General features: G+C 33.8%; 1 protein-coding gene across 4 annotated transcripts; it reads right to left on the reverse strand.

The window, feature by feature from the left end:
* Nucleotides 1-5129: 5129 nt before the first annotated feature.
* On the reverse strand, nt 5130-14799 carry LOC131044745 (probable auxin efflux carrier component 1b). 4 transcript variants are annotated; one of them, XM_057978162.2, is made up of 7 exons: nt 14040-14799; nt 11493-13839; nt 9254-9569; nt 8791-8876; nt 8345-8502; nt 6664-6740; nt 5130-5681 (listed from the first exon to the last, which is right to left on the reverse strand). In XM_057978162.2, the coding sequence occupies exons 2-7, from the start codon at nt 12904-12906 to the stop codon at nt 5615-5617; spliced, it is 2118 nt and encodes a 705-aa protein (XP_057834145.2). In that variant the 5' UTR covers nt 12907-13839; nt 14040-14799; the 3' UTR covers nt 5130-5614. The 4 variants fall into 4 exon arrangements, with proteins under 4 accessions (XP_057834145.2, XP_057834144.2, XP_057834143.2 ...); XM_057978161.2 differs by having other exon boundaries at nt 13949-14799; XM_057978160.2 differs by having other exon boundaries at nt 13938-14799.
* Nucleotides 14800-25084: the final 10285 nt, after the last annotated feature.

Raw genomic sequence — 25084 nt, forward strand, 5'->3', positions numbered from 1 at the left:
GTAAAAGCTTTCCCACATCAAAGGTGCGAAGTGATATAAAGATGGTGATAGACAACATAATGGACACAATGCTTACTAGATCACTTCTTCTTTTATTCAATTGTACACACACTTGTGTTCATATTTTGACCAAACTTTGACTACTAAATTAATTAATTTTTTGATAAATGTTTGTTAAAAAATAGCATATCTATCTTTTCAAGATATTTCAAAAAAATTCAAAACTTATGCCCTACAGAGTAGAATAATAAAAAAATTTGACATTAATTTGACCACTAAATTATAAAATAATTTGGTCCTTAACAATAAATTACAAATAACTCTCCTAACCTTACTTTTTAATTATTTTCAAATAATATATGTATATGTACATATATGTATGTGCATGTGTATATGTATGCATGTGTGTGCGCGCGCGTGCCTACATCTCTCTCACACACACATATGAAATTTATTTTGATGTATACCTCAAACCCCCGCCCCCCCCCCCCAAAAGAAATTCAAGTTTATAATAATTTGTAAGTTATGATGGAAACAAATAGAATAGCCCAAATCATAGCTTTGATACCACTTGCTAAGATATTTCTTGGAAATAAATAAAATAACTAGTAAAACAATATAATACTTTGAAGGGTGACCCTTAATATTCAAAAAATAATATGCAAATTTAGTATAAGTTATAATAATTTAGAAGAGACATATCTTCCTTATATATGGGCCTAGCTATAAAGGGACATGTCCCTCATTCTAATTTTAGGGATTAAGGTGGTAATTAAAATTAATGAAGATTATGTAAGGAAGTTAAGTAGTGGAACAACTTCCTACACTAACCTTGAGAGGAGGGTAATGCAAAACTTTTACAAATCTTTACAATAGTTATAGAAACTTAACAAAAATAAACATAAATAACATGCATACCACACCATAGTGATTTACGTGGGGAAAACCCTTTCAAGAGAAAATTTCCACAATCCAAAAGATGCCTAATATATTATTCAAAAATCAACAATAGATTAAAATATACTTAAGACCAATATTCTTACAAGAGTATCACCAACAGTGATCCAAAGGAAACTCAATAGTTGTCAAATTCTTCAAATACATCACACTATTCAGTCATAATACAATGCCTTCATAAAATAGGGTTGCTTTCTAGGGCAAACAAAGCATAAAAAGTATCCACCATTAGATCAATGACCTAATATATAAACATCAAGATTTACAATGATAAATTATACCCTAAAAAAATAAAAATAAGGAGCATTGCCCCTAAACCCCCACCATCATGTATCAATAATAACCTTTTTAATCAACAATATGTTTTTATCATTGCAAGGTTGAGACACTATTTTCCTAATAGATTAAGCATGTCACCAGTGCTTCATCTTATTATATTTGTAGACACCTAAAATTGTCATGTCTAATTAATAAATATTTTATTTATTTAATTATTTTAGCCTAAGTCTTCTATTAATTAAATAAGTCTTTATTTATTTAATTAATTCATTTATCCTCTTCTAGCCTTTTTCCTCATTTAAATAAATACATTTATTTATTTAAATAGTCATTTTCCTAAATTAAATAAATATTTTATTTATTTAATTGATCTCATTTCCTCTATTAATTAAATAAATCTTTATTTATTTAATTAATTCATTAGCCTTTTCTACCTATGACACATGTCATTCATCTCTTAATTCCTACACTACCTACCCTCTCATTATTTTCTTATTTTCTTCTACCTACCCTCTAATCCTAGCCGACCATTTATATTTTACACCTCTTAATCTTATCCCTCCATTTCCTACAGTGTCTTCTATATAAGAGGATGCTTCTTTCATTATCAACCCTCCTAAGCATTCTAAGCCCTCAACTACGCTTTCAAACTTTCATATGTGATCAAGCCTACTTGCAATCACATTTCCGTTCTTTGTTGAGCTCTTGTGCACACATAAAATCTGAGAGCAAATATATCGAGCTAGATCAATGGAGATAGGAAGAATGAAGATTCAAACCCTATTGGACATGTGATAGTATAATCTTTGGGATTTTGTTAATTTGCATTTGTCTTAGGTAATCTTCATATGTTATGGTGGATCTTTGTTGTTGTTAGGCTAGGGTTTAGTGGTTGAATATATTTTAGTCTTTCTATATTGTTGTTTCCATTTTTACCATAAACAATATTTAGAAAGAATATTAGGGACCTAACATATTATCACTAGATATACTAATATCATGTATAAGTGTATCACATAATATATTCTTATTGTGTGCTCATCATTGTCACAAGGCATAAGATCATCATGAAATGCATGGATAATGAACTAAACTCTCTATCATAATAGAATACCCATTAATCAACTCAAGGAAAAATGGGGATGATTAGACATGGTAAAACAAAACCTCTATTGAGTAGAGACACTCGCATTCATACCATAAAAATTCACAAAGCATATATCAAGAATGGATGTCTCATATGATATGACAGATACATGTCAAAATTTGAAATGTATGAAAATCAAATAAGAAACAAGCTCTAAACATTGTTGTAAGGAAGGACCATCCTAAGGTAAGAGGAGTAGGAAGAGAGATAAATCATTATTTATACCCAAACCTTAATCAAAATAATGTAAATAAACTAAATGAAAACACTAGAAAAATATCGAAATAGATTATGAATCAAATCTAAAAGTCATAATGCTAATAAGAAACCTTAGAAGAAGGATATGTCATACTAAGGAGATTGGGTTAAAAAAATCAACACTTTTAACTCAATGAAGAATGGGGATTATCAAACATGGTAAAACAAAGCCTCTGACTTTCATAACATATAAACTCATAGTTCCACATATCAAGAAGAGATGTATTGTATGATATGAAAGAGATATGTTGAATTTTAAAATATATGTATGAAAAATAAACAAGGAATAAACTATAAAAAATGTTATAAGGAATGTCCTAAGGTCTAGAAGGATAGGAAGAGAGATAAATCAATATGTATATCCAAACCCTTATCAAAACAATGTAAATAAAGTGAACGCAAATCCTTGAAAATCTAGAGATAGATGATGAATCAAATCTAAAACCCATAATGTTAATAAGAAACCCTAGAGGAAGGATAGGTTATACAAAAGAGAATGGGTTTTTAAAAAGTAAAGGAGAATAATGTCTTATTTATATTGAAAATTGCTATCTAATTTAATCAATACAAGCAATAAAAGCATATGCTAATCTAGTTGACAAAGGTATTACAATGAACATTAACAAAAAAAATGAAAGATTAAATGTTAAAACTAAGAAAGAAAATACAGAAAATAAGGTGTGAAAGCGATGAAAATCTTTTGTAAACATTGAATTTGAGAGGCCTCATGATAAAAAATAAAAGATGGCAATTTGTTATTTCCCTTAGAATTTGAACAATCAATCTACACAAAAATTGGTTGTCAAAGGATCAAGGTTAAATTTGCACTCATAAAAATGCCTTGTACCTAGGGAAAATGGTCTGATAATCTATACATTGCTCCCTATTTCACTTGAATTGCCTTTGTTTCTTTTGTTATCTAAACTAGCAATATCAATAATACTTTCAAAGGTTGTCCATATGTTGCTACAAAATCCCTATAAAAATGCCTTGTACCTAGGGAAAATGGTCTGATAATTTATACATTGCTCCCTATTTCACTTGAATTGCCTTTGTTTCTTTTGTTATCTAAACTAGCAATATCAATAATACTTTCAAAGGTTGTCCATATGTTGCTACAAAATCCCTAGAAAAGTTATCAAAGATTATTTCAACCTTGCAAGTGCTCTACGAGTAAATGTGCAAATCTAATTTCATTTTAGTGCATCAACAAAACTGTTTCTAACATCCTCCTTTAGTGCAAATGATTGGACCGAGATATGATCTATGGATGATAAATGAATGCTATTGAATGTCTTTAAATACAAGGGACGTGAATAAACAAAGCAAAGTGAATGTTATTGAATGATATTAAATGCATTTAAATACAAGGGCATTGCAATAAATTACACAAAATAGGTATTGTGTTCCCCTTTGTCAATAAAGAATAGGCAAGAGTCAACTAAATTTAAAATTTGAATTTTAGATTTGCATTGATCAAATTTGCAATCACAATGTTATCCTCGCATTTGCATGCATGAAATGAGATATGATAATGGTCAAATCAAATAAATAACAAAATCTATAGAGATGTGTGCAAAATATTCATAATCAATGCATTATTTACGTGATTATATTTAGATATGTGTATATGAATAATGTGAAGTGCAAATATATGAATGTATGGTGATGAACAAATAATGATATAAAAACAAGAACCCAACTTCATACAAAATTACATCATTTATTAAACTATCAAATTTAAACATATTTTTTAATATAAACACCAAACTAAAACAAAAATAACATAAATATACAAGTTTCACCATTACCATTAGCATTCCCATATCTAGAAAGGTCCCCCAACCAAAAGAAAAGAAGAGGTTGGGACAAAAAGTAAAGAGGATAAAAAAAATTCAAATCTTATTATAGGACACAAGTGAATAAAAAAGACAATGCTTAATATGCAAGTTTGTTTATTTTATCTTTTAAAACTTTTTTCTATCAAACGGAGTGGAGCACGAGTAATAAAATCACGGGGTTTTCAAAGTTTTCAAAAGATAAATTTTTGACCCGAAAAATCTGTTGGTTGCTGCCAATGAACGCAATGGGTGCCCGTGCATACTCTGAATCTGAAAATTGTATTATCTTATAGAAAAAGTAATCTTTTTCTTTTTAAAAGTTGAGTATGGAAAGCAAGACTCCAGCCATTTTGATGGCGCAAGCATATTCCACCTATTCTGACTACTGTAATCAATTAATTTGACTGATAAACACTGTTTAAAAAGATCAAAATATACAATTTGGATGGAATAGTTTACTATGATACTTTACTGGTTAGGACTATTGTGAATATGAACTCTCATGTCTGGTTGGATTTTCAGCTTCAATTTAGGAAGAGTCACAAATTTTCTTCAACCCACATCTTAATAGACTGTGAATACTCTAAAAAATCTGTCTAACTTGAGAAAGATCTGTGGTCCTCACTAAAAAAAATTGGCTTGATGCATTTGAGGTTTAATGCTCAGTAAAATCAGAGCACCCAATTGGATTTCCCAAAAATCAAAAAGTATGATCTGTATTTACTTTTAAATGGTTGAAGGAATTTGTGAACCAGACAATATATAAGAATATGAAATTGTTTTTCTTCTACATAGTATACATCTCAACTTCCTGCATCTCTTCTTGGAGAGGAATAAAAATTGGGCCAGACCACGTTGTGACCCACATTGCTCTCCATTACTCCGGCTTGCTCAACTGGAGCTTTTGCATATGAGTATAGTGTTTATAACTGTAATGTCTTCTTCCAAGGAGATTGATGTGGTAGAGAAGGTGGTGTAATGGTATGGTATGCCATTAGTTTTCTTCAGTCTGGAAGTTCGATGCTTCCTTCCAGAGCAGAGATCCCACCATGCCCAAACCTCAACACAGGGACAATGCTGCTCCATATCAGCTCTATCCAGAGACCTCACTTTTCAAGAACTGGAACCAAACTCACAATCCAAGAAGCACATAGTACAATATTGTTACTGGCATAGAGACAATCATGCCGAATATCACCCTGAAAAAGCAAATACAACAGTAAGTCAATTAGTGATAAGAGATTTCCACAATCCATAACATCAAGAGAATGTTGTGATCCGCAATGTTGATGCAAAAATCTTGAACACAATTGAATCTAGTCAATTAACTCACAACTACATCTATCACCACCACCAAAAACCAACAACAGAAACTAAAGTCTTCATCTTTAAGCAAATATTATCCCCCATTCATCTGCTGTCATCCAATTTCAGTATGCATTATCTAATCCCTTCCCAGGAAAGCCAAGCTTCTTCAAAATAGGTCACTTGCAAGAAAGGGAATTTGTAACAATAAGGAAACAAATTAGAACACTTCAGGGGTGCACAACAAGGGTCCTTTGTGCCTTTTGGTTTGATATTGCCAAGCAGTTAGTGACCTATCATGATCTCTCTTTTTACACGCGACTCTTGAGTACAAAACTATCAGAGATAACAAATCAAATTCCTGTCTTTTAATGGCAGCTTTGGTATCCCAAGAAGGAAAGAGCACAATCATGGCTAAAAACATAGGCCCATTAAATAATTTAGACTTGTGATTCTGTTGAATTAGGAACCTAAAGAAACCTTGATTTTCTAGCAAATATTAGATCAACTATGTACTAGTATAACAAGCTATGGAGGAGAGTGATGGTAGAGTCCAGAGACAAGTGCCTCCTACAATATTACAGCAACAAAAAGGAAAAGCTTGAGACCAACAATTTATGTAGAAGTCTTAATATTCTGTTGGTGGCAGAGAAGTTTAAGAAATGCTTTGCTTAATTTCATCAGCTCATTGTTTCCTATGATATTTTATAGTTGTCTCATTATTGTTTTTGTTTCATAAGTAATCATTTAGTAGCCAAAAAAATTGCCATTCTACATAAGCCCACAGCTGCCACATGCAAATATGGCCTCATCATAATAACCATCAAAATAAGATCCATGGTCCATAATCTTTATAAGGAGCAAATGTATTCTTACGCTGTACTAAGGACATCCGGATGCAAATTGTACTCTCTTGCAAAGACGAATGGAACAATTCCTTGAGGCAATGCAGCCTGCATCAACATAGAATGGCTTAGAAAAATGAAAACTCAGTAGAATTAACACACGAATCAAACATTGCATGAAGGAGTTAATATAGGCTAAAGTAAAAAAATTGAGATTTCATAGGTTATGCCAAACAATCGCATTCCTCTAACCAGCATGGGATATGAATTAGACTACAACAAAACTTGTATATATTTTCTGTCTTCTAAATGCAAATCTGTGAAGCGGCAACAGTAATGATGATAACATTCTCTGATTGCTTTTCTTGGGCAGTGTCTAATGGTACATAAACATGTTTAGAAAGTTTCATGCCAGAAGGGGGTTTCCTTTGGCTCTAGAGTCTGAACTGTAGGGAAAATTCCATAGAACAGGTGGACATTTTTTTGCAATTTATAAAATTGTAAAAATGTGTAAATTCTACAATATAGAACCACAGGGAAAAATGCATTTTATTCTCTAATGTGACAATAAAAGGGAGTTGGGTGTATAATTATCAAGGCATTTAGGGCCCTAGTTTCAACTTTCAAGTCTAGTAAAAGATACAAGAGTGTCCTCAAACATGAAACATTGCTTCAACCTCTGATAATATGCAAACATGGTATATGTCATTGAGTTTAGTTTCTAAATAAATGTCCTAGTTCCAAGAACACCAAACCAATTTTTGGATAAAGGCTTGAGTATGCTCTCTCATTTACTTACAAGAAATTCAAAGCATTCTTGAGACCTCATAAGAGGACTATATCAAATACAAACACATTTACTGTTGTGTTTCCCTGTGAATCTGCTCTGCAAAGGAATATTATTCCTACCTTAAGTTCTAGCAATGGATTTTATCAGAAATTATTGGCATGCAAATGATCAATTCGCCCTTCCAATATCTGATAACCTTTGGCATAAGTATGGGAACTTGCATTTCAAATGAAAATATCAAGAAAAATATTTTCAGAGAATCGGAGGCAGCCTATTTGATCATACGAAGTTGACTGAAAGATACTTCTGTTTAAACCCTTGGTGTGCTTTCTTAAAAAAGTGGCTTTGGTTCTGGCTATAAACATTTGCCTCAATGACTTAGAAATAAACAATTTCAATGTACATGCAAAGTATAAGCCTCTCTAAAATGGGACTAATTTTTCATCCACAAAGTCATTATAGTTATATCCGATATGAAAGCATGATCCTTAGGCTGAAATCTCTTGGGATTAATTTTTTTTGGGTAAATAAAAAATTTAGCCATTACATTTAACCTTTGATTGGAAATAAGAACCAGGACAGGCTTTTTACTTGGAGAAACTTTCTCCCAATCACCAGACTCGAAGATAAAAATGCATCATCAATGCAGATGACTCAATATATACCATTTTCTGCAAAACCCTTGCCTTATTTTGTATCATATCTTGTCCTAGTCCAGCCAGAGAATGCTAGCAATTAGAATTAAAGCAACTAATTCACACTTTATAGACAGATCTTGCTCTAGCAGCTAGGAGCTGTGGAATCATTGTCATTATTTTACACTATATTGATATGTTATTTCCCTCAGCTTCGCATTTCCAGAGAGTCAGGCAGAAAATAACAGTCTAAAGCATGGACTGGTTAAGATAATGGTGTATGTCACCTGTACAATTGCAATATGCAATACACTGTCTCTAATACCAGTTGCAATTGAAGCCACTGCCATTACTGCAGGTCCAATAAGAAAACGAAGAATCATTCCAAATATTGCAAGAGATGTCCCACATGCTATGATTTTAGGCTGTAAAGCCATGAATAAGCCTGTCATACAAAACATTCTGTTATTCAGTTGCAACAAGCATTTCATATTTTTGGTCAAAAGAAACCTAGTTAATTCCTCGGCTTCAAAAGAAATGTGTTTCAATAATTTTACTCACTGGTTCTTGAAATCAAGATTGTGATTCTTTAGAAATATGGAAAATAGAAAGGATAGGTACATATTAGTTAATCAGATTATTTTCATTTGATGCATTCTAATGGTGGACAAAATGTTTAGCTTTTCAAAGAAAAATAAGCAGCAAAATACAGGGTGTTCTAAAATCAACTCACCTAGACTAAACATTGCCATACCAAGGCCCGCGTTTGACAAGATTGTTACAGAACCTTTGACAATCTGAGGCATCTCAAGATGCCATCTGCAAGGAGAAAAACATATAAAGCGAGGATTATCAATAAGTAGCCAGATTTCAATGAAACAATATGAAAAATATGGATTGTATGTGTGCGAAGATTGTGATCTCGACCTCATCCCCATAAGAAATATTGTTTAAAATTTTCAATTTGTTAACAGCAGCTAACAGATAATTCAGTCTAACTTGAAATTAAACCATTAACGTCTTACATTCCTCCTGATACAACTTAAATTTACACAGAATATAGTGGGGAAATGATGGAGATTCTCAATCTGTAGACTGTTTCTCAGGGGAATCATTGCAAGTGTTTTTGAGTCCAAAAACGATCTTCTGTTAATGGAAGAATTTGAATTTGAAATTTTTAAGAGAGGAAGGCATACCTGTAAGAAACAAGAGCCCATACAATTCCTACAACACTTGCATAGGAATTTGGATTTCGTACTAGTTTACGGAACACCATATTGATAATTAAGCTGATCATGGCCACTGCATGTGGTGATTTGTTTCCTTTTCCATCAGCTTCACCTAGAATCCTTGGTGTAAGAGCTGCGGTAGAGCTTGAAGTGAACTTTGAGAGCCTTGGACCTTCTCTGTCTTCTGATCTTGCATTGGCCACCATTGTATCTTTGTTTCCATAACTGAAATTTTGTCCCTGCAAATATTCTTCAGACAGCTGTCCTGATTCTGGTCTCGGGCCTGCAAAATCATGATGGGATTTCAGACAATTGGAAGTATGTGTGATTTTTTTTTAAATGTTGTTTACTGGAAAAAAATCTTCCCTGATCTTGCTAAACACTTGCAGTATATACTTTACTAGTCTTCTGTCTTATATGGAATAGCAAAACTTTTTAGTCTATCTGTCATATATAGATGCCATCTTCTGAATGCGGAAAAATTGAATTCCCTTTGGTTCCAAGGGTTATATTTTTTATTTAAGCTTTGCAACGAGAAATAAAATAGTTCATTTACTTGTCTTCTGTGGTGGTTTTTCCTAGGAAATAGTTGAATCTTAAACATTCTGAGCAGGTGCGTCTCAGAGCTCAAACACTTTTCTGGAACTTATTTGGATTCATTGCAATGCAATTCTAATGACCCAGGTACCCATACACCTAATTGCTGGGTATCACCCCACTCAAAATGATAAAAGACCTACAGTCGCATGGTTTGCTTATGTGGCAAGTGGGTTACTCCTACTCATTTGGCAATTGACTCAAACGAATTTAGCATGGTTCCACATTGTAATATCTCCTAGAATAATGAGAAAATATGTATTGAAATATAATATGTTCTCAGTGTAGTTCTTTCAATTTTTGTCATACAGTTTTTTTTGTCTGGTTCCATTAATGATTATCAGCTATCAGAAAACAACAAATATTTTCCCTGCAACATCAGAAATTCCATATATTCCGACAACTATCATCAAAGTTTCTCAAGATTTAATAATTTCCTCCATGAATTCTTCAATCATTCCAATCATTAGAAATGGTTTATAGCATTACCACATGGAAAGAACGATTGCTCAATATGCAGTTTTGAACCAGAAACTTTAGATAGTTGTCAAACTCTACCATAACCACACGTTCAGAGTCTCAGACAGATGGCATTTTCATAGTTTGAAAAATGAAAGATGTTGTCATAATTTTCCAAATAGCAATTCAACTTTCACAAGAAGGCTTGACCTCCAAAGAGATATTCTTATTATATCTGCAGAACCAATGGCGCTAAAATCCTTCAGATATTCTTTAACATTGTTTCAGGGCTAAACTTTCCTATCTCATTCATATCTGCAGCAAACGTTTTCAGCCCTCCTTAGTTTTGCTTCTTCCTCAGTAGTATGGATGCTACAGTTAATTCCGTATTCACGTTGCTAATTTTTTACCTAAAATTGCTTTAGAAAACTTGTTTGAATCCTTCAGATACGTTCATTATTATATCCTTCTTTTCCACCATATTTACAGCCAGAGGCCTCTGCTACAGCTAAGAGATGTGAAAACTATCTGTAGAGGATTGTCATTGAACTAGCTTTTGTGATCCTTCCATGATAGAAATATCATAAAATCGGATGGTTAAAGCAAACAGACATTTCTATCAACCCTGTAGTCACCTATATTATATATATGATAACCATTTAACGATTGAAATATGATTAACATTGTATATGTGATATTCGAAATGAGAGGTATGAATGAACAAGACACTATTTACTTGTATCTGGATTCAGAATCTATAGGTTCAAACTACTGTTGAAATTCTTCCTCCGTCAAAAACCAAAAAGAATTAACTACCATAAGAATTCTTCCCTATATCAAAGTCCAAAAGAACAAATTGCTATCTTCTTCACTCTATCATAAACCCAGTAACTACCATTGGAAATTTTAACTATCTTATTAAGTGGAAATTTTTTAGTTCGTTGAAGTTGGAGAGAAACTTTGGAATCCTCTGCAACCATCAAGTTCAGAACCACTACCCATGGACGCTTGACAAACAATTTATTCCCCAAAAAAGTATTACATAATGCTACAATGCAGAAACACCATATGAATAAAAACCAATGAGCTAGGGAGGCTTGAAATTACATAAATTTAATTACTTGGGCGTAAATAAATGTGAGAAAAGTACCTAAGGTTCCCATTTGTCCATTTGCAGGTGTGGTTGTAGCCCGTTCTTCTCTAATATTGTCAAATTCACGACGAGAGCTATCCCCCATAGCCAAATCACTTCCACCCAATAATTGCAAACCTCCTTCAGAAACAGGGGAACCACTAGAACTCCAAACAAACATATGTAGCTCCTTTGCATCTTCGTCATATAGCTTAGGAGAGCTTCTGGAATCAGGAATTCTCTTTGTTAACTGCACAGCATTGGGTGAAAAACTAACACTCAAATTGCTTCCACCGTACAAACTCCTACCCCCAGAATTGTTTACTGCATTACCATTTAGACATTCCCTGTGGCTCCCATGTACTAAATCTCTCTGTATGTTACCTTTCTCTAGTGGTTCTAGACTGGTGCTATAACTCTTCAATCCATCGGAGATCACTCCGTTGCAATTTGAACTTGTATTTACTGTCCTAATTCCCAAATTGAGGTCTCTGTAGTGATGATCTTCATTGCTGTTTGACGTTCTAGGAGTGTGGCCCAGTGAGGAATTGTGTGAAAGTGGCGCATCACACTCATATGGGCTGGGGCTGTGGCTGTTACTGTTACTGTTACTCTTACTATTTGATTGAGCTGGGCCTTCTGACATCAAAGAAACATAATCTGCTTTGTTGAAGCTTGAATCCCTGGGGGTTAAATTCCTTGAGGATTGGAGAGAATATGCATCCGAATGGTTGATGGGCCTAAAAGATTTGGTTGAGGGAAATCTCTGAGAAGAAGTAGCAGAATTCCCTTCCACTGACGAAAATGATTTCTTCAAATTAACATGGACTTTTGCATCCTGGCCCATCTCGGGATCAGTCTGCATAAACTCTCTGTCGTCCAGGGAAATAACATCTGATTCAACTTTGAAAGAAGTCATGGAATTAGCTGCTCCAGCAGACTGCTCGGCTAACTGCATTTTAGCACTTCTATATTCCAAAAGAAACAGCATGAGTGTATACCAGATAATGCACTGCAAGACAACAGTTTGCACCATCAGAGTCCCAGCATAGTCTCCATACATGGCCTTCAAAAGGGGTATGCCCATGACAAGAGTATTTGGAAGAGTTGAGAGTGAGAATATTGTAATAACCCAATCCAAGCTTCCTTTTTCAGAAAAACTCACCCACAGAACCAGCACTAGGAGCACTATGGCCTTGGATAAGGCATCTGCTGCAATGAATCTGAAGTTCATCTCGTATGGATTGATTTTGTAGATGAACTCAAATGACAGAAGAGGGACTGCAAATATTGCAACAAATCTATTGATCCCCGCACACTGCTCCGGGCTGAAGATCTTCCACCATTTCACAGACCCATAAGCCAGAAACATTGTCACGTACAGAGGGACTACTGCACTTATTACCGTGTACAAGTCTTTTGCACTGATCATGTTTGCGTGTTTCTATATATATAGTAAGATAGATAGCCCTGGAACTATTCTAGGTGATAAAACAAAGGAGAAAGAAGAATGCATAGACAGTTTTGATAATTCGGTTATTTATGGTGTTCACTTTAACACAGTCTAGATTGCAATCAAGACTCAACACGTGGTGATGTTTTTCTATGAGCAGTGAGTGTAAGACATCCTTTTTCTTTTGAAGGTCTTGTTGAGGACTGTTCACACACTTTGTTATAAGATCCCATGACCCTGGTTGTGCATATGATGTCAAAGCATAATGGTAGCTTGTCGGAGCAAAAGCATAAAAGCTAAAGACAAACAGAATCCTCTGTATGCACTGAGCCTAGAATCTGCATTTTTATCTGGAAGGAGAACAATATATTTTTTCCCTTGGGCAGCAGAATATGAGGAGCTGGCCAGCAAGTTGTTATATCCCTACTGTACCATTGTTCATGAAGATGGAGCATAAATGACCAAAACATGGATAGGATTAAGAACACAAAAAAAAAAGCATGAGAAAACACTAGGAGAATAGTTGATCAATTCACTGGTAGCAATGACTAACTGGGTCAAAAGAGCTGGCTATGGCCCTCGTGGACGTTAAAAAACTTTATATTCTATTTTATTCATGATGCAACTATCTTGTAGGTGAGCATGTGTGCCAATTCCCACTAGAGATCTTTTCATGAGGACTATCACTGCCAGATCTGTGTTTGCACACAGTCCGTGTATATGGATGAGCAACAGATTGATGGACATGTATGTGGTCACTGATGATTGTTGTAATATATGGACAGAAAGTCTAAGTCTGCTGCCTGATCATCAGGTACAGGATGCCTTTATCTCAGTATTAAATGCACTCTGCTGCAACCCTATGGCCAAGCACGGAGGACATGACTACTTTCAACTCATCCTGCAGGCAGACTGCAAAAGGCCTAATCACATTCATTTTCCCTTACATAGAAAGAATATAATTAGAATAATCATTTAGATATATCCAACAATGGAGAGCTAATACCTACTGCTTAAACACCTGAAAATATGCAGGCAAAAGCTGGTAACTTGTAAGAGGCCCACTACTAAAGTAACAACAGTGTGCAGTAGTCAGTGCGACTAAAACTCACCCTAAAGCTAAATTAAGACCTCACTTATGGTCCTGCTTCATTCATGCTACTACTGCATAGAAGAACTGAAACCTTCATTTGGGTATTACTCTGGGCCTTGGTAGAATTCTTGAGGTGAATACTACAGTAGGCACACCATAAGGTGGATTCTTCACAGGGTATTGCAACTCTTACATTAGTGGGCTGAATTCTGGATGTGGGGTATATTGTAACTCACACTAATGGCTGACAGAATTCTTGAGGTGGGTATTACAGCAGTTATACTGTATGCTGGATTACTGATGTGGGTACTACAGAGTGGACAAATTGGGTTGAATTGTTGATGTGGGTATTACAGAATTCATACTGCTCAACAGTTCTCAACAAGGAAAAAGCCTGCATTTGTACCCCTAAGCCTTGAAATCTAATGGTTATGGTGCTCTTGTACGGGTCTGAAGACGAACCCCATGTACCACAAAAGATTCTATACCCTTGGCTACCTTACCATAACATCCTCCATCCCTCACAGTTGTACCCATTAAACTCCACAACCATGACAACAATACGCATGTAATTGCATTAATTCATTCATAAATCATATGGCTTGACAAAACTTCTGTTTTGCCATACACATAAACAGTGTTGTGGGTATTATTGGTTTATTAGGGCTGTTTTACAATTGGATTTCATGCAGAGAATTATGGTTGATCTGCTGTAAAATTTACGTGCACAACCTGCTACTCTTTGAAAAGGACTGGATCTTGAAATTTTGGAGTAATGTGAATGTTTTGTGGTTCGGTTAATTTCTTTGGTTTTGTTTACAAAGGTCTAGTAGTAGTACTGGTGGATAAATGTCCTCCATCGTGCTTCTGACAAGCATCTCTGTACGATTGGCCTGTATATCAATTCACCATGCCTTTAATAAAATTATCTTAATTTATCCTCCACCACCCTAAAAAAAACAATAAAAAAGTATAAAAATCATTTTAGAGATCCGAGTTCGAGTTTGAAAGAAATTTCAACTTCCCTTTTTCAATAATAGAGTGTCTGTCATTTGTTTTAAACTACCTAAATACAAATTAGAAAAAAAAAAAACAACTTATAATTCATATTTTAAGGGTTTCAATTTTTAAAATGGAAAGAATGTTTATCAAATATAATAAATTATAGAATATTAATTTATATAATTCAACAATTTTCTAGCAAATAAGAATTAAAACAATATAAATTTTATTAAAATTTGTTTATTATTTTATAAAATTAAATGATAAATTTTAAATTAATTAATATTAATAATTTAGGGATTTGAATAGTGTTGATAAGTTTATAATTATTGTAAATAGATTCAGTAATATCATTATACAATATGAAAGTCGTCATTAGTTATAATAATTGAATTTCTTGGTCCCAACATCTACATGTCTTTATTGGATGGTGGAGATTATTCTTGAGAATTCAAATAAACAAACAAACACGCACAACGAAGTTAGGTGGTACAGTATCCACTTATACTGGAAAGTCTCTGACAAAATGAAGAGACAACCCACACATACAACTTAAACTAGAAAGTCTTACAGCCTGCATATAACTTATACTAGAAAGTCTCCGAAGAAGAAATGAAGAGACAACGAGAGAGGGAAAAGACAAAGAAGCTGAACCATCCAAGGCCATTGGACTTTACACCCAACAGTGATCAACATTGATAGCTATGAAAAAGATTGGACTTCCTCTCCTTTATTAAATTTTCATAATTAATAAATAATTAAATATTTTTAGATTTAATTGTGGAAAGATTTTCTTAGATATTTTTCAATTTGATGAAAAAATCTTTACCCAAAAATTCTTAAAACATTCAATTATATAATAATCTAAAAATCATCATTTACAATTTAAAAAAAACAACATAACAAATCATTCTAAAACCTCTTTTTAATCATTAATATGATCCAAAGAATTTTTATTATATTTTTAGATAACATCCTTGCTTCAATTGACTTGTTCACGTGGATAATTTCTATGATTACCATGAAATGTAGGGGTACCAGGAGTACAGAGATAGGGACCCAAATCAGATTAAGATATACCAATAAATGAATAAAAAGACTGTTATATTATTATTTATAGATACAGGAATGGGTCATTATTTCCCATAATAAATCTTGCTGATAATCATGGTCATTTCCATTTCCATTTCCATTTCTGTGTAAAGAATTAAGATGAGCATTTGAATAAAAGGTAAGAATAGAGCTAGCGTATTTAGTATTAATGGTGGTGTCCGGACAGGTTTAAAACTTTGTTAAAGGATGTTGGGATTAATTTGTACATTGGGTTTGCATCTGGATAATCTGAAAGGTCAAAAAGTTTCAGGTTTCGTGGATGAAGCGTATCCTCAGATTTTTATATTCTGCTTTTTCAAGTGTACCAGATGCTCTACACCAATTTATTTCTTCCCAAACAAACCATGAGACCTTGTAATGTGTCATTGTCTCTCTTGGAAGCTTGTATCGTAACAAGCATGGCTTTTAAGTCAGTCTGGATTGCATTAATTGTTCTTTCCTCTTCCCCCCGCCCCTCCCCCCGTCTCTTTCACAGTTGGGTCCCGTCTCTTTCACAGTTGGGTTAAATGTAATGTTGTATATTTATATTTTAGGTTTTTAACATAGTGTTCAATTGTAATCAAAAGGTTATAGTTCAATTAGTTGAGTACGATTGATAAGGGTGATGGTATGTTCTCTGATTACGCTATCTATCAAGATTCAAATTTCATAAGTGTAATATAAGAGATGAGGACGAGATGGATATCCTTCAATCCTTAACACTCAACTCTAAAGAAATATCAGCTTAGACTTGTGCTTCCTTATTAAATATGATAGTATGGTAATCGGTCAATCCATTCTCAACTAAAAAACCATCAACTTAGATTTATTTTAGAAGAGTTGTTTCTATATAAGATTGTGGTAGTTTTTGCATCAAATCCCATGATCCATCATCGACATTTGTGATCATGCTCCACGGTCCATCATCAACATTTCGGATTTTGTTCTCTGATAGCAGTCAATCATCATGATGATGGATCATGAAACATGATCCGAAATATTGATGTAAAAACTACAACACAATCTAATCTAGAAACAGCTCTTCCAAATCTAATAGATTGTGAAAAATTGATGTCTTCAATTAAGATTTATGTTTTCTTATTAAATTTAAAAACTAAATTAAAAACATTATATCATATGTGATGTATACTATTTACCACTAAATCAAGAAAAATGACTTTCAAATAATAATAGTGGTTGAAATTGCCCTACTATTTTAGAGAAACGGAGAATGTCTTTACTAAAAATAGTAGGTTTTTTTGCCTAGTTTTTGTAGGATAATATAAACAAATTCCATTTATAGCTACTTGAGATGTAGAGAGCCAAAATAGGATTTCATTAACATACTTTTAGGTGCTCTATCTATAGTAACACATGTTAGATTTCAAAGTTAGGATATGTGAAAATATGTATCTATAATATCGATAAAATATTTTGTAACTATTATATTTTTAGAAGGATATTTATTAATGTTGTATGTTTTGTCTATTTTATTTTTTGAGTTTGTGTATTTATTTTTATTTCAAGTGAATTTAATAGATTGCAAATCAAAGATTAAGAAATGCTTACATTAATTAATTTGATTGAATTTTACATTTGTTTAATGAAGGTGAGATTAAAATATGTAAATTGAGATGAGCATATAAGATATAATTAATTATAATGACTAAAAAAGAGTTTATCTAATTTGTATAATGTGATGTTGAATTTGATTAGTTGTGATGTGATAGGAGAAAAGAAACTAGAATTTAGAATTATAGGTGTTAAAAATTGACAAGCATGCATGAAAGATCTGACAATGGCCCAATAGCATACCACACACCACCACATAACATGAAAAAATTAGAATTTTGTCTCAATTAATCCTAATGTATTGAAAGTGTTATGTTAATCCCAAATACCCTCCCCTTTATTTGTTTGTATTTATTTGATCATTTTTTAAACTTTTATACCTTATTGTTTATCAAAAAATTGATTTTTTTCTCTTTAGTTGACATATTCATTTATGTTCTCATCAATTTTCCCCAACAATCAACATAAATACTTCATTGAATGTGCATTTTCCACAATGATTGAAATACTATCTAAAGGACAAATGTGCATGCTATGTGATTTCCTACATGTGTATATTCTTGCACCAATCTATCTCTTGAACTCTCATTCTAATTGTAGATGAGTATTGTTGGATATTAGAGTTGTTGGAACGTGTTGTTGTCATTGATGCCAACATATACCTACGTTGCAGAGAATTATTTTGGTGATCTGTTACAGATGTGTTGATGCGGTTTAATGGGTTTTGAGATACTTATCTCTAGTTGATTCAGTATGAGTTTCATGATGATATGTGGTGATTTGATCGTGTTATGTGATCCGGTGTAATGGTTGGTTTTTCTGTTGATTTAGTGCTTGTGGTATTTGATCCATATTGCTCCAGAATGATTATATCTTGAGTTGCGAATTTTGGAGAGAGTTTGGGACGTTCATGGGTGTCCTCTGATTGGATGGTTCATGATTTGAAACTTCGCAAGCGTATATTTCAGTTTGTCAATTGGTGTGATTGAGCTCCGGTGATCAAATAATGATGATTATTGTTATCTGAATTGTTGCGGCGATTGTAGTGGAATTCACGTTGCTTGTTGATGTTCTTTGTCATTTTTTATGCATTTTGGTGGTCCACATTGATCATGGTGCACATTATTGAAGATTTTATTGGCTGGTGGTATTCTTCATGTTATGTGACATATTCGGTGGTGTAGCGTGTTGCAGATGATCTTGGTGAGTTATTTGGTGGTGTAGCATGTTTGAGGATTTGATTTGAGTCCATGTTATGTCCTTGCCGACATTGTATTGGTCTGGTTATGGATTTATGTATCGTGTGATGTAATTTTGTAATTATGTCTTATGTGTTGAGCCAACCTTAAGGTTAAGGTTGATGATTTGTATAAATACATGTAATATGCATTTGTGATTTGTATCAGCATGTGCAAATATTGTTCTGATCCTTTAGTAGCAAAGGAGATAAATGAAGAAGTGTGAAAGAGTGTGCAAAAGTGTGAAGAGTAGAGTTTGAGTATGTGTGCTTAACCAAAACTATAATCAAGCATTTGGAGATGCTATTATTCCAGTTCATGTAATTTAGATTGTTGTCTGATCTTTGTAAGGCAGTGATCCTTCCTCAGGGTTGTAGCCCTTCTTTTTTTTGAGTAGTGAGCTCTAGGCAATGTGCCGGAATGCATGTGTGTACCCCATTGTAATATTTACACATACTACTGCAGAGTATCATCATATATTATGGGTAGGTTACCACCATGGTTTTTCTCTTAACCAAGTTTTCCACATCAAAAAGCATCCTTGTGTTATGTGTGTTGTTGATGTGGTGTTTATCTTTGCTATTATTTTTCCTAATCAAATTTGAAGTTGTTGTTAATTTGTTTGAGTTTGGTGAAAACGGATTCACCCCTCCTCTCAATTTTCCTCCATTGTTGTTGCCTTGCTATCAACAATTGGTATCAAAGCTAGATCATCCGGAAGGAGCTTGACTAATTGGGGAGATCTGGGATGGTAGTTGTTGTTTTCAAGAAGGAGAGTCCAAGATTTGATGGAACTAATTACTCTATGGAAGAACCGGATGGAAGTTCACTTGAACTATCTCGGAGAAGATTATTGGAAGATTACAAAAAATGCATACATTGTTCCTGCAAATGATCTTGTTACTACAGGTGAGATCAAGGATGCTAAACATAATATAAGAGATAAAGAAGCATTGATGAGTGCCTTGATTGATGCAGAGGTGTTAATGTGATGGGATTGTAGACTGCACATGAGATTTGGGAGAAGCTAGAGACCCTGTATGAAGGAGATAAACATGTAAAAGTTGCTAAATTGCAGAGCTTGAAAGGAAAGTATGAGATGATGAAGATGGGAGAAGATGAGAATATTTCATCCTTTATGGCTAAAGTGAATGATCTTGTGTTGAACATCAAATCCGTGGAGTCCTTGAAGAAGATGAGATTGTGGCTAAAGTATTGAGATCTTTGCCTCCTACTTACAAACATAAAGTTGTTGCTAGAGATGAGATCAAGACTATGACAACTATGACAAGAGATATGATAGTTGGTAATCTTGATGCTTTTGAGTTGAGAAAACTTGGTGAATCACATGGTAAGACTGACACTGCATTTAAAGCTATTGTATCTAGGAAGCAGAAGTATGATCCGGGAGAAAGTTCAACTAGGGTGTTCAAATATGAAAGGGAAATGAGAGAGATGGAAGAACATGAAAGAGAATTGGAAGAACTTGAAGCACTTATTGCTAGAAGATTGCCTAAGGGAGCTGGTAAGTATGAAGGAAAGTTACCTTTGAAATTTTTTTCATGCAATAAGATTGGTCATTTTGCTTCTAGGTGTCCTGAAAGAGTTGAGAGATTGTCAAAGTATGATAAGTCTTACAAGCCTAACCATAAGCATAGATATCAAAAGAAATGTTATTATGATGTTGATGAAGGTGTGATAGATGAAGAGTCTGAGAAAGGGAATTCAGAAGATGAATTTGTGTTCATTGCTATCAAGAAGATGATCCTGCATCTATTGATTCTACAAGTTATATTGTTGAAGAAAAATATTTGGCTGTTAAGATTGATGAGAAAGATGAATGGGTGATTGACAACGGTTGTTCACATCATATGATAGGAGATAAAGGTAAATTTGTGAATATGGAGAAGTATGATGGTGGTGTAGTAGATTTGGAGACAATAAAGCTTGTTTGATTTGATATGTGGTAGAGGTTCTATTTTTCTTGATGGTAAGCACAATATTGATGGTGTTTTATATGTTGAAGGTTTGAAGCATAATCTTTTGAGTGTTGGATAGATGGTTGATAAGGGATATGATTTTCAATTCAAGAATGAGAAATGTAAGATCTTGAATAGCTCTAGTATAGAGATTGCATCAAGTACTAAGATTAAAGGTAGTATCTTACATTTGAATGTTGGTGAGAAAAGTTGTTTGATTGCTCAGATTGATGAGAGTTGGTTGTGGCATAGAAGGATGTGTCATGTTAACTTTGATTGCATGATTAAGATAAGTTCTACTCAAGCTATTAGAGATTTGCCTAAGATAGTGAAGCCTACTAATTTGGTATGTAAATAATGTCAATTGGGAAAATAAACAAGAATTTCATTCAAGAGAAAATTGTATTCATCTAATGGATTATTAGATCTTGTGCATACTGATTTATGTGGACCTTCTAGAGTGAGAAGCTTGCAAAGGTGACAAATGCTTTATGTTGTTGATTGATGACTATTCTAGGATGATGTGGGTCACTTCTCTAAGGGAGAAATCCGAAGCATTGGAGAAATTCAAAATATTCAAAGCTAGAGTGGAGACAGAGACATGATTGAAGTTGAAGTGTTTGAGGTCTGATAGAGGTGGAGAATTTACCTCTAGTGAGTTTAATTCCTTTTGTGAAGAGCATGGAATCAGAAGATAGTTATTTGCTCCAAGAACCCCTCAACAAAATGGAGTTGTTGAAAGGAAGAACAAAATAGTTTTGGATGATGCTATAACTATGATGATTGAAGGAAATGTTTTGCATATCTATTGGAGAGAAGTTGTTAGCATTGTTGTATACACATTCAACAGGGTGCATATAAAAGTTGATTCTGGTAGGACTCCTTATGAGCTATGGTTTGGTCATGTTCCTATACTTAGATATTTCATAATCTATGAAAGAAAATGTTATATCAAAAGAGATGATGATATAGGAAAATTTGACGCAAGATGTGAGTAAGGAATATTTTTGGGATATTTTACTAAGAGCAAAGCCTACCTATGTTATAACAAAAGACTAAGAAGGATAATGGAAAGTGCAAATGTGAAGGTTGATGAGAATCATGAGAAGCAAATCAGAGCATGTCGATATGGGTCTGATGATTAAGATGTTACTTCAAAGCAAGTGTAGACTCTGAGTATGAAGCAAAGTGATCCGAAAGAGATAGTAATTCAAGATTTTGTTATTGGTGAAGAAGTTCAAGAGACTGAAAATCAAAATAATCTAAAGACCCCAAGGTATGTAAGATTGAATCATTCAGAGAATCAAATTATTGGTGATAAAAATAAAGGTGTGATGACTAGGAGAAGGATTGCTGCTAAAGAGGCATGTTTTGAGCCTAAAGATGTTGTTGAAGCTTGTAAAGATGAAAATTGGGTAAAAGCTATGGAGGAAAAGTTAGATCGAATTGAGAAGAATAAAACATAGGAACTTGTTCCGAGACCTAAGGACAATAATGTAATTGGTACTAAATGGGTGTTCCAGAATAAGCTGAATGAAGATGGACAAGTTGTTAGAAAAAAAGCAAGACTGGTGTGTAAGAGATATTCACAAATGGAAGGTATTGATTTTGAGGAGACTTTTGCTCCGGTAGATAGAATTGAAGTTGTTAGAGTATTTCTTGCATATGTTGCTCATAAGAAATTCAAGGTATATCAGATGGATGTGAAGTCAGCCTTTTTGAATGGTGAATTGGAAGAGGAAGTCTACATTGAGCAAGCAGATGGATTTTCATTGAAAGATGAATAAGATATGGTATGCAGATTGAAGAAAGCATTGTATAGACTTAAACAAGCCCCTAGAGCCTGGTATGCTAGATTGGACATGTATTTGATGAAGTTAGGATTTTGTAAAGGTACTGCTGATAGTAATTTGTACTTCAAGATTGATAATGATAACATTTTGATTGTTGAAGTTTTTGTTGATGACATTATTTTTGGAGGAGATGATGATTTGAGTAATAAATTTGTTGATGATATGCAAAAATAATTTGAGATGTCTATGATAGGTGAGATGAAATTCTTTTTGGGATTGCAAATTACACAGATTGACAAAGGCATTTTCATATCTCAATCTAAGTATGTGAAGAATTGTTGAAGAAGTTTGGGCTAGATGATTCCAAACTTGTTGGAGCTCCTATGGTGACTAGATGTAAGATGACAAAAGGTGATGAATCTTTGAAGGCTAACTAGAGCTTGTATAGATCTATGATTGGTGGACTGCTATATTTGACTCAAACTATACCTAACATTATGAATGTTGTATGTCTTGTTTCAAGATTTCAGGCTGATCCTAAGGAAAGTCATGTTACTGCTATGAAGAGGATATTCAAATATTTGAAGGGAATAGTTAATTATTGTCTGTGGTATCCGAAGGATGATGATTTCACTTTAAATGCTTATACTGATGTTGATTGTGCAGGTGATGATGACCGGAAGAACACTACCAGTGGAGCATTCTTTTTGGGAAAGAAGCTGGTTTCTTGGAAAAGAAAGAAACAAGATGTTATTTCTTTATCTACTGTTGAAGTTGAATACATTATTGCTGCTAGCAACTGTACTCAGGTTATTTGGATGAAGCAGACGTTGAAGGATAATAGAGTTGTTTATAATGAGCCTACTATTATATATTGTGCTAATTCTAGTGCTATCAATATTTCTAAGAATCCACTGTTGTATTCTAAGACAAAGCATATATGAATTAAGTTTCATTATCTGAGAGAGAAAGTCAGTGATAAGGAAGTCAGATTGGAGTATTTATCTACAAAGGAACAAATTGCAGATATCTTCACTAAGCCTTTGCTTGTAGAAACATTTGTATATATAATAAGAGAGAAGTTAGGGGTGATTGCCCCTCCTAGTATGAACTAGATGCATTGAGCTTGCATCGATCTGGTGGATTTCATAGTCTTATCTTGATATCCAGATTGATGAGTATGTGTTGTTGCTTTGGGGGAGTAGTCAGTGTATGGTTCAGTTGTTTCAAATTTATGAGTTTGTTCTTAGGAGGAGAGATTTATGATTTGTATTTGGCATTGATGTCAAAGGGGGAGAGAAGCATGTGAAAACCCCAGAAGTATTTTGAGTTGTTTGTCAAAGGTGAAGTTGATCCTTATGATATAAGGGGGAGATTGTTGGTTTTTGATTTCTTTCTTTGCATTGATTGTTTTCACATTCATTTGTTGCCATAAATTCCAAAGGGGGAGATTGTTGGATATTAGAGTTTCCGGAATGTGTTGTTGTCATTGATGTCAACATATTCCTGTGTTGCAGGGAATTGTTTTGGTGATTTGTTGCAAACGTGCTGATGTGGTTCAATGGGTTTTGAGATACTTATCTCTAGTTGATTCAATATGAGTTTCATGATGATATGTAGTGATATGATCGAGTTATGTGATCTGGTGTTGTGGTTGGTTTTTCTATTGATTCGGTGTTGCAAAGTTGTGGTATTTGATCCATATTGCTCTAGAATGATTATATCTTGAGCTGTAGATTTTGGAGAGTGTTTGGGATGTTCATGTATGTCCTCTGATTGGATGGTTCATGATTTGGAACTTTGCAAGCGTATCTTTCAGTTTGTTAGCTGGTGTTCTTGAGCTCTAGTGATGAAATAATGATGATTCTTGTTATCCGAGTTGTTGTGATGACTGTGGTGGATTTCACGTTGCTTGTTGATGTTCTTTGATCATGTTCTATGCATTTTGGTGGTCCATATTGATCATGGTGCGCGTTATTGAAGATTTAATTGGTCCAGTGGTATTCTTCATGTTATGCGACATATTCAGTGGTGTAGTGTGTTGCAGATGATCTTGGAAAATTATTTGGTGATCTAGCATGTTTGAGGATTTTATTTGGGTCCATGTTATGTCCTTGCCAACATTGTATTGGTCCAATTATGGATTTATGTATCGTGTGATGTAATTTTGTAATTCTAGGTCTTATGTGTTGAGCCGACCTTAAGGTTAAGGTTGATGATTTGTATAAATACATGTAATATTCATTTGTTAGATGTATCTGCATATGAGAATATTGTTTTGATCCTTCAGTAGCAGAGGAGATAAGAAAATAAATGTGAAAGAGTGTGCAAAATTCTGAAGAGCAGAGTTTGAGTATGTGTGCTTAACTGGAATTGTAATCAAGCATT

This window comes from Cryptomeria japonica, chromosome 3 (assembly GCF_030272615.1).
Source record: "Cryptomeria japonica chromosome 3, Sugi_1.0, whole genome shotgun sequence".
Taxonomy (NCBI): Eukaryota; Viridiplantae; Streptophyta; class Pinopsida; order Cupressales; family Cupressaceae; genus Cryptomeria; species Cryptomeria japonica.

Coding starts and splice junctions, on each gene's coding strand:
- LOC131044745 (XM_057978162.2), bottom strand. CDS start 12,906: ATGATCAGTGCAAAAGACTTGTACACGGTAATAAGTGCAGTAGTCCCT. Junction 9,570..11,492: donor TGGACAAATGGGAACCTTAG/GTACTTTTCTCA, acceptor ATGATTTTGCAG/GCCCGAGACCAGAATCAGGA. Junction 5,682..6,663: donor CCGGATGTCCTTAGTACAGC/GTAAGAATACAT, acceptor TTGCTTTTTCAG/GGTGATATTCGGCATGATTG.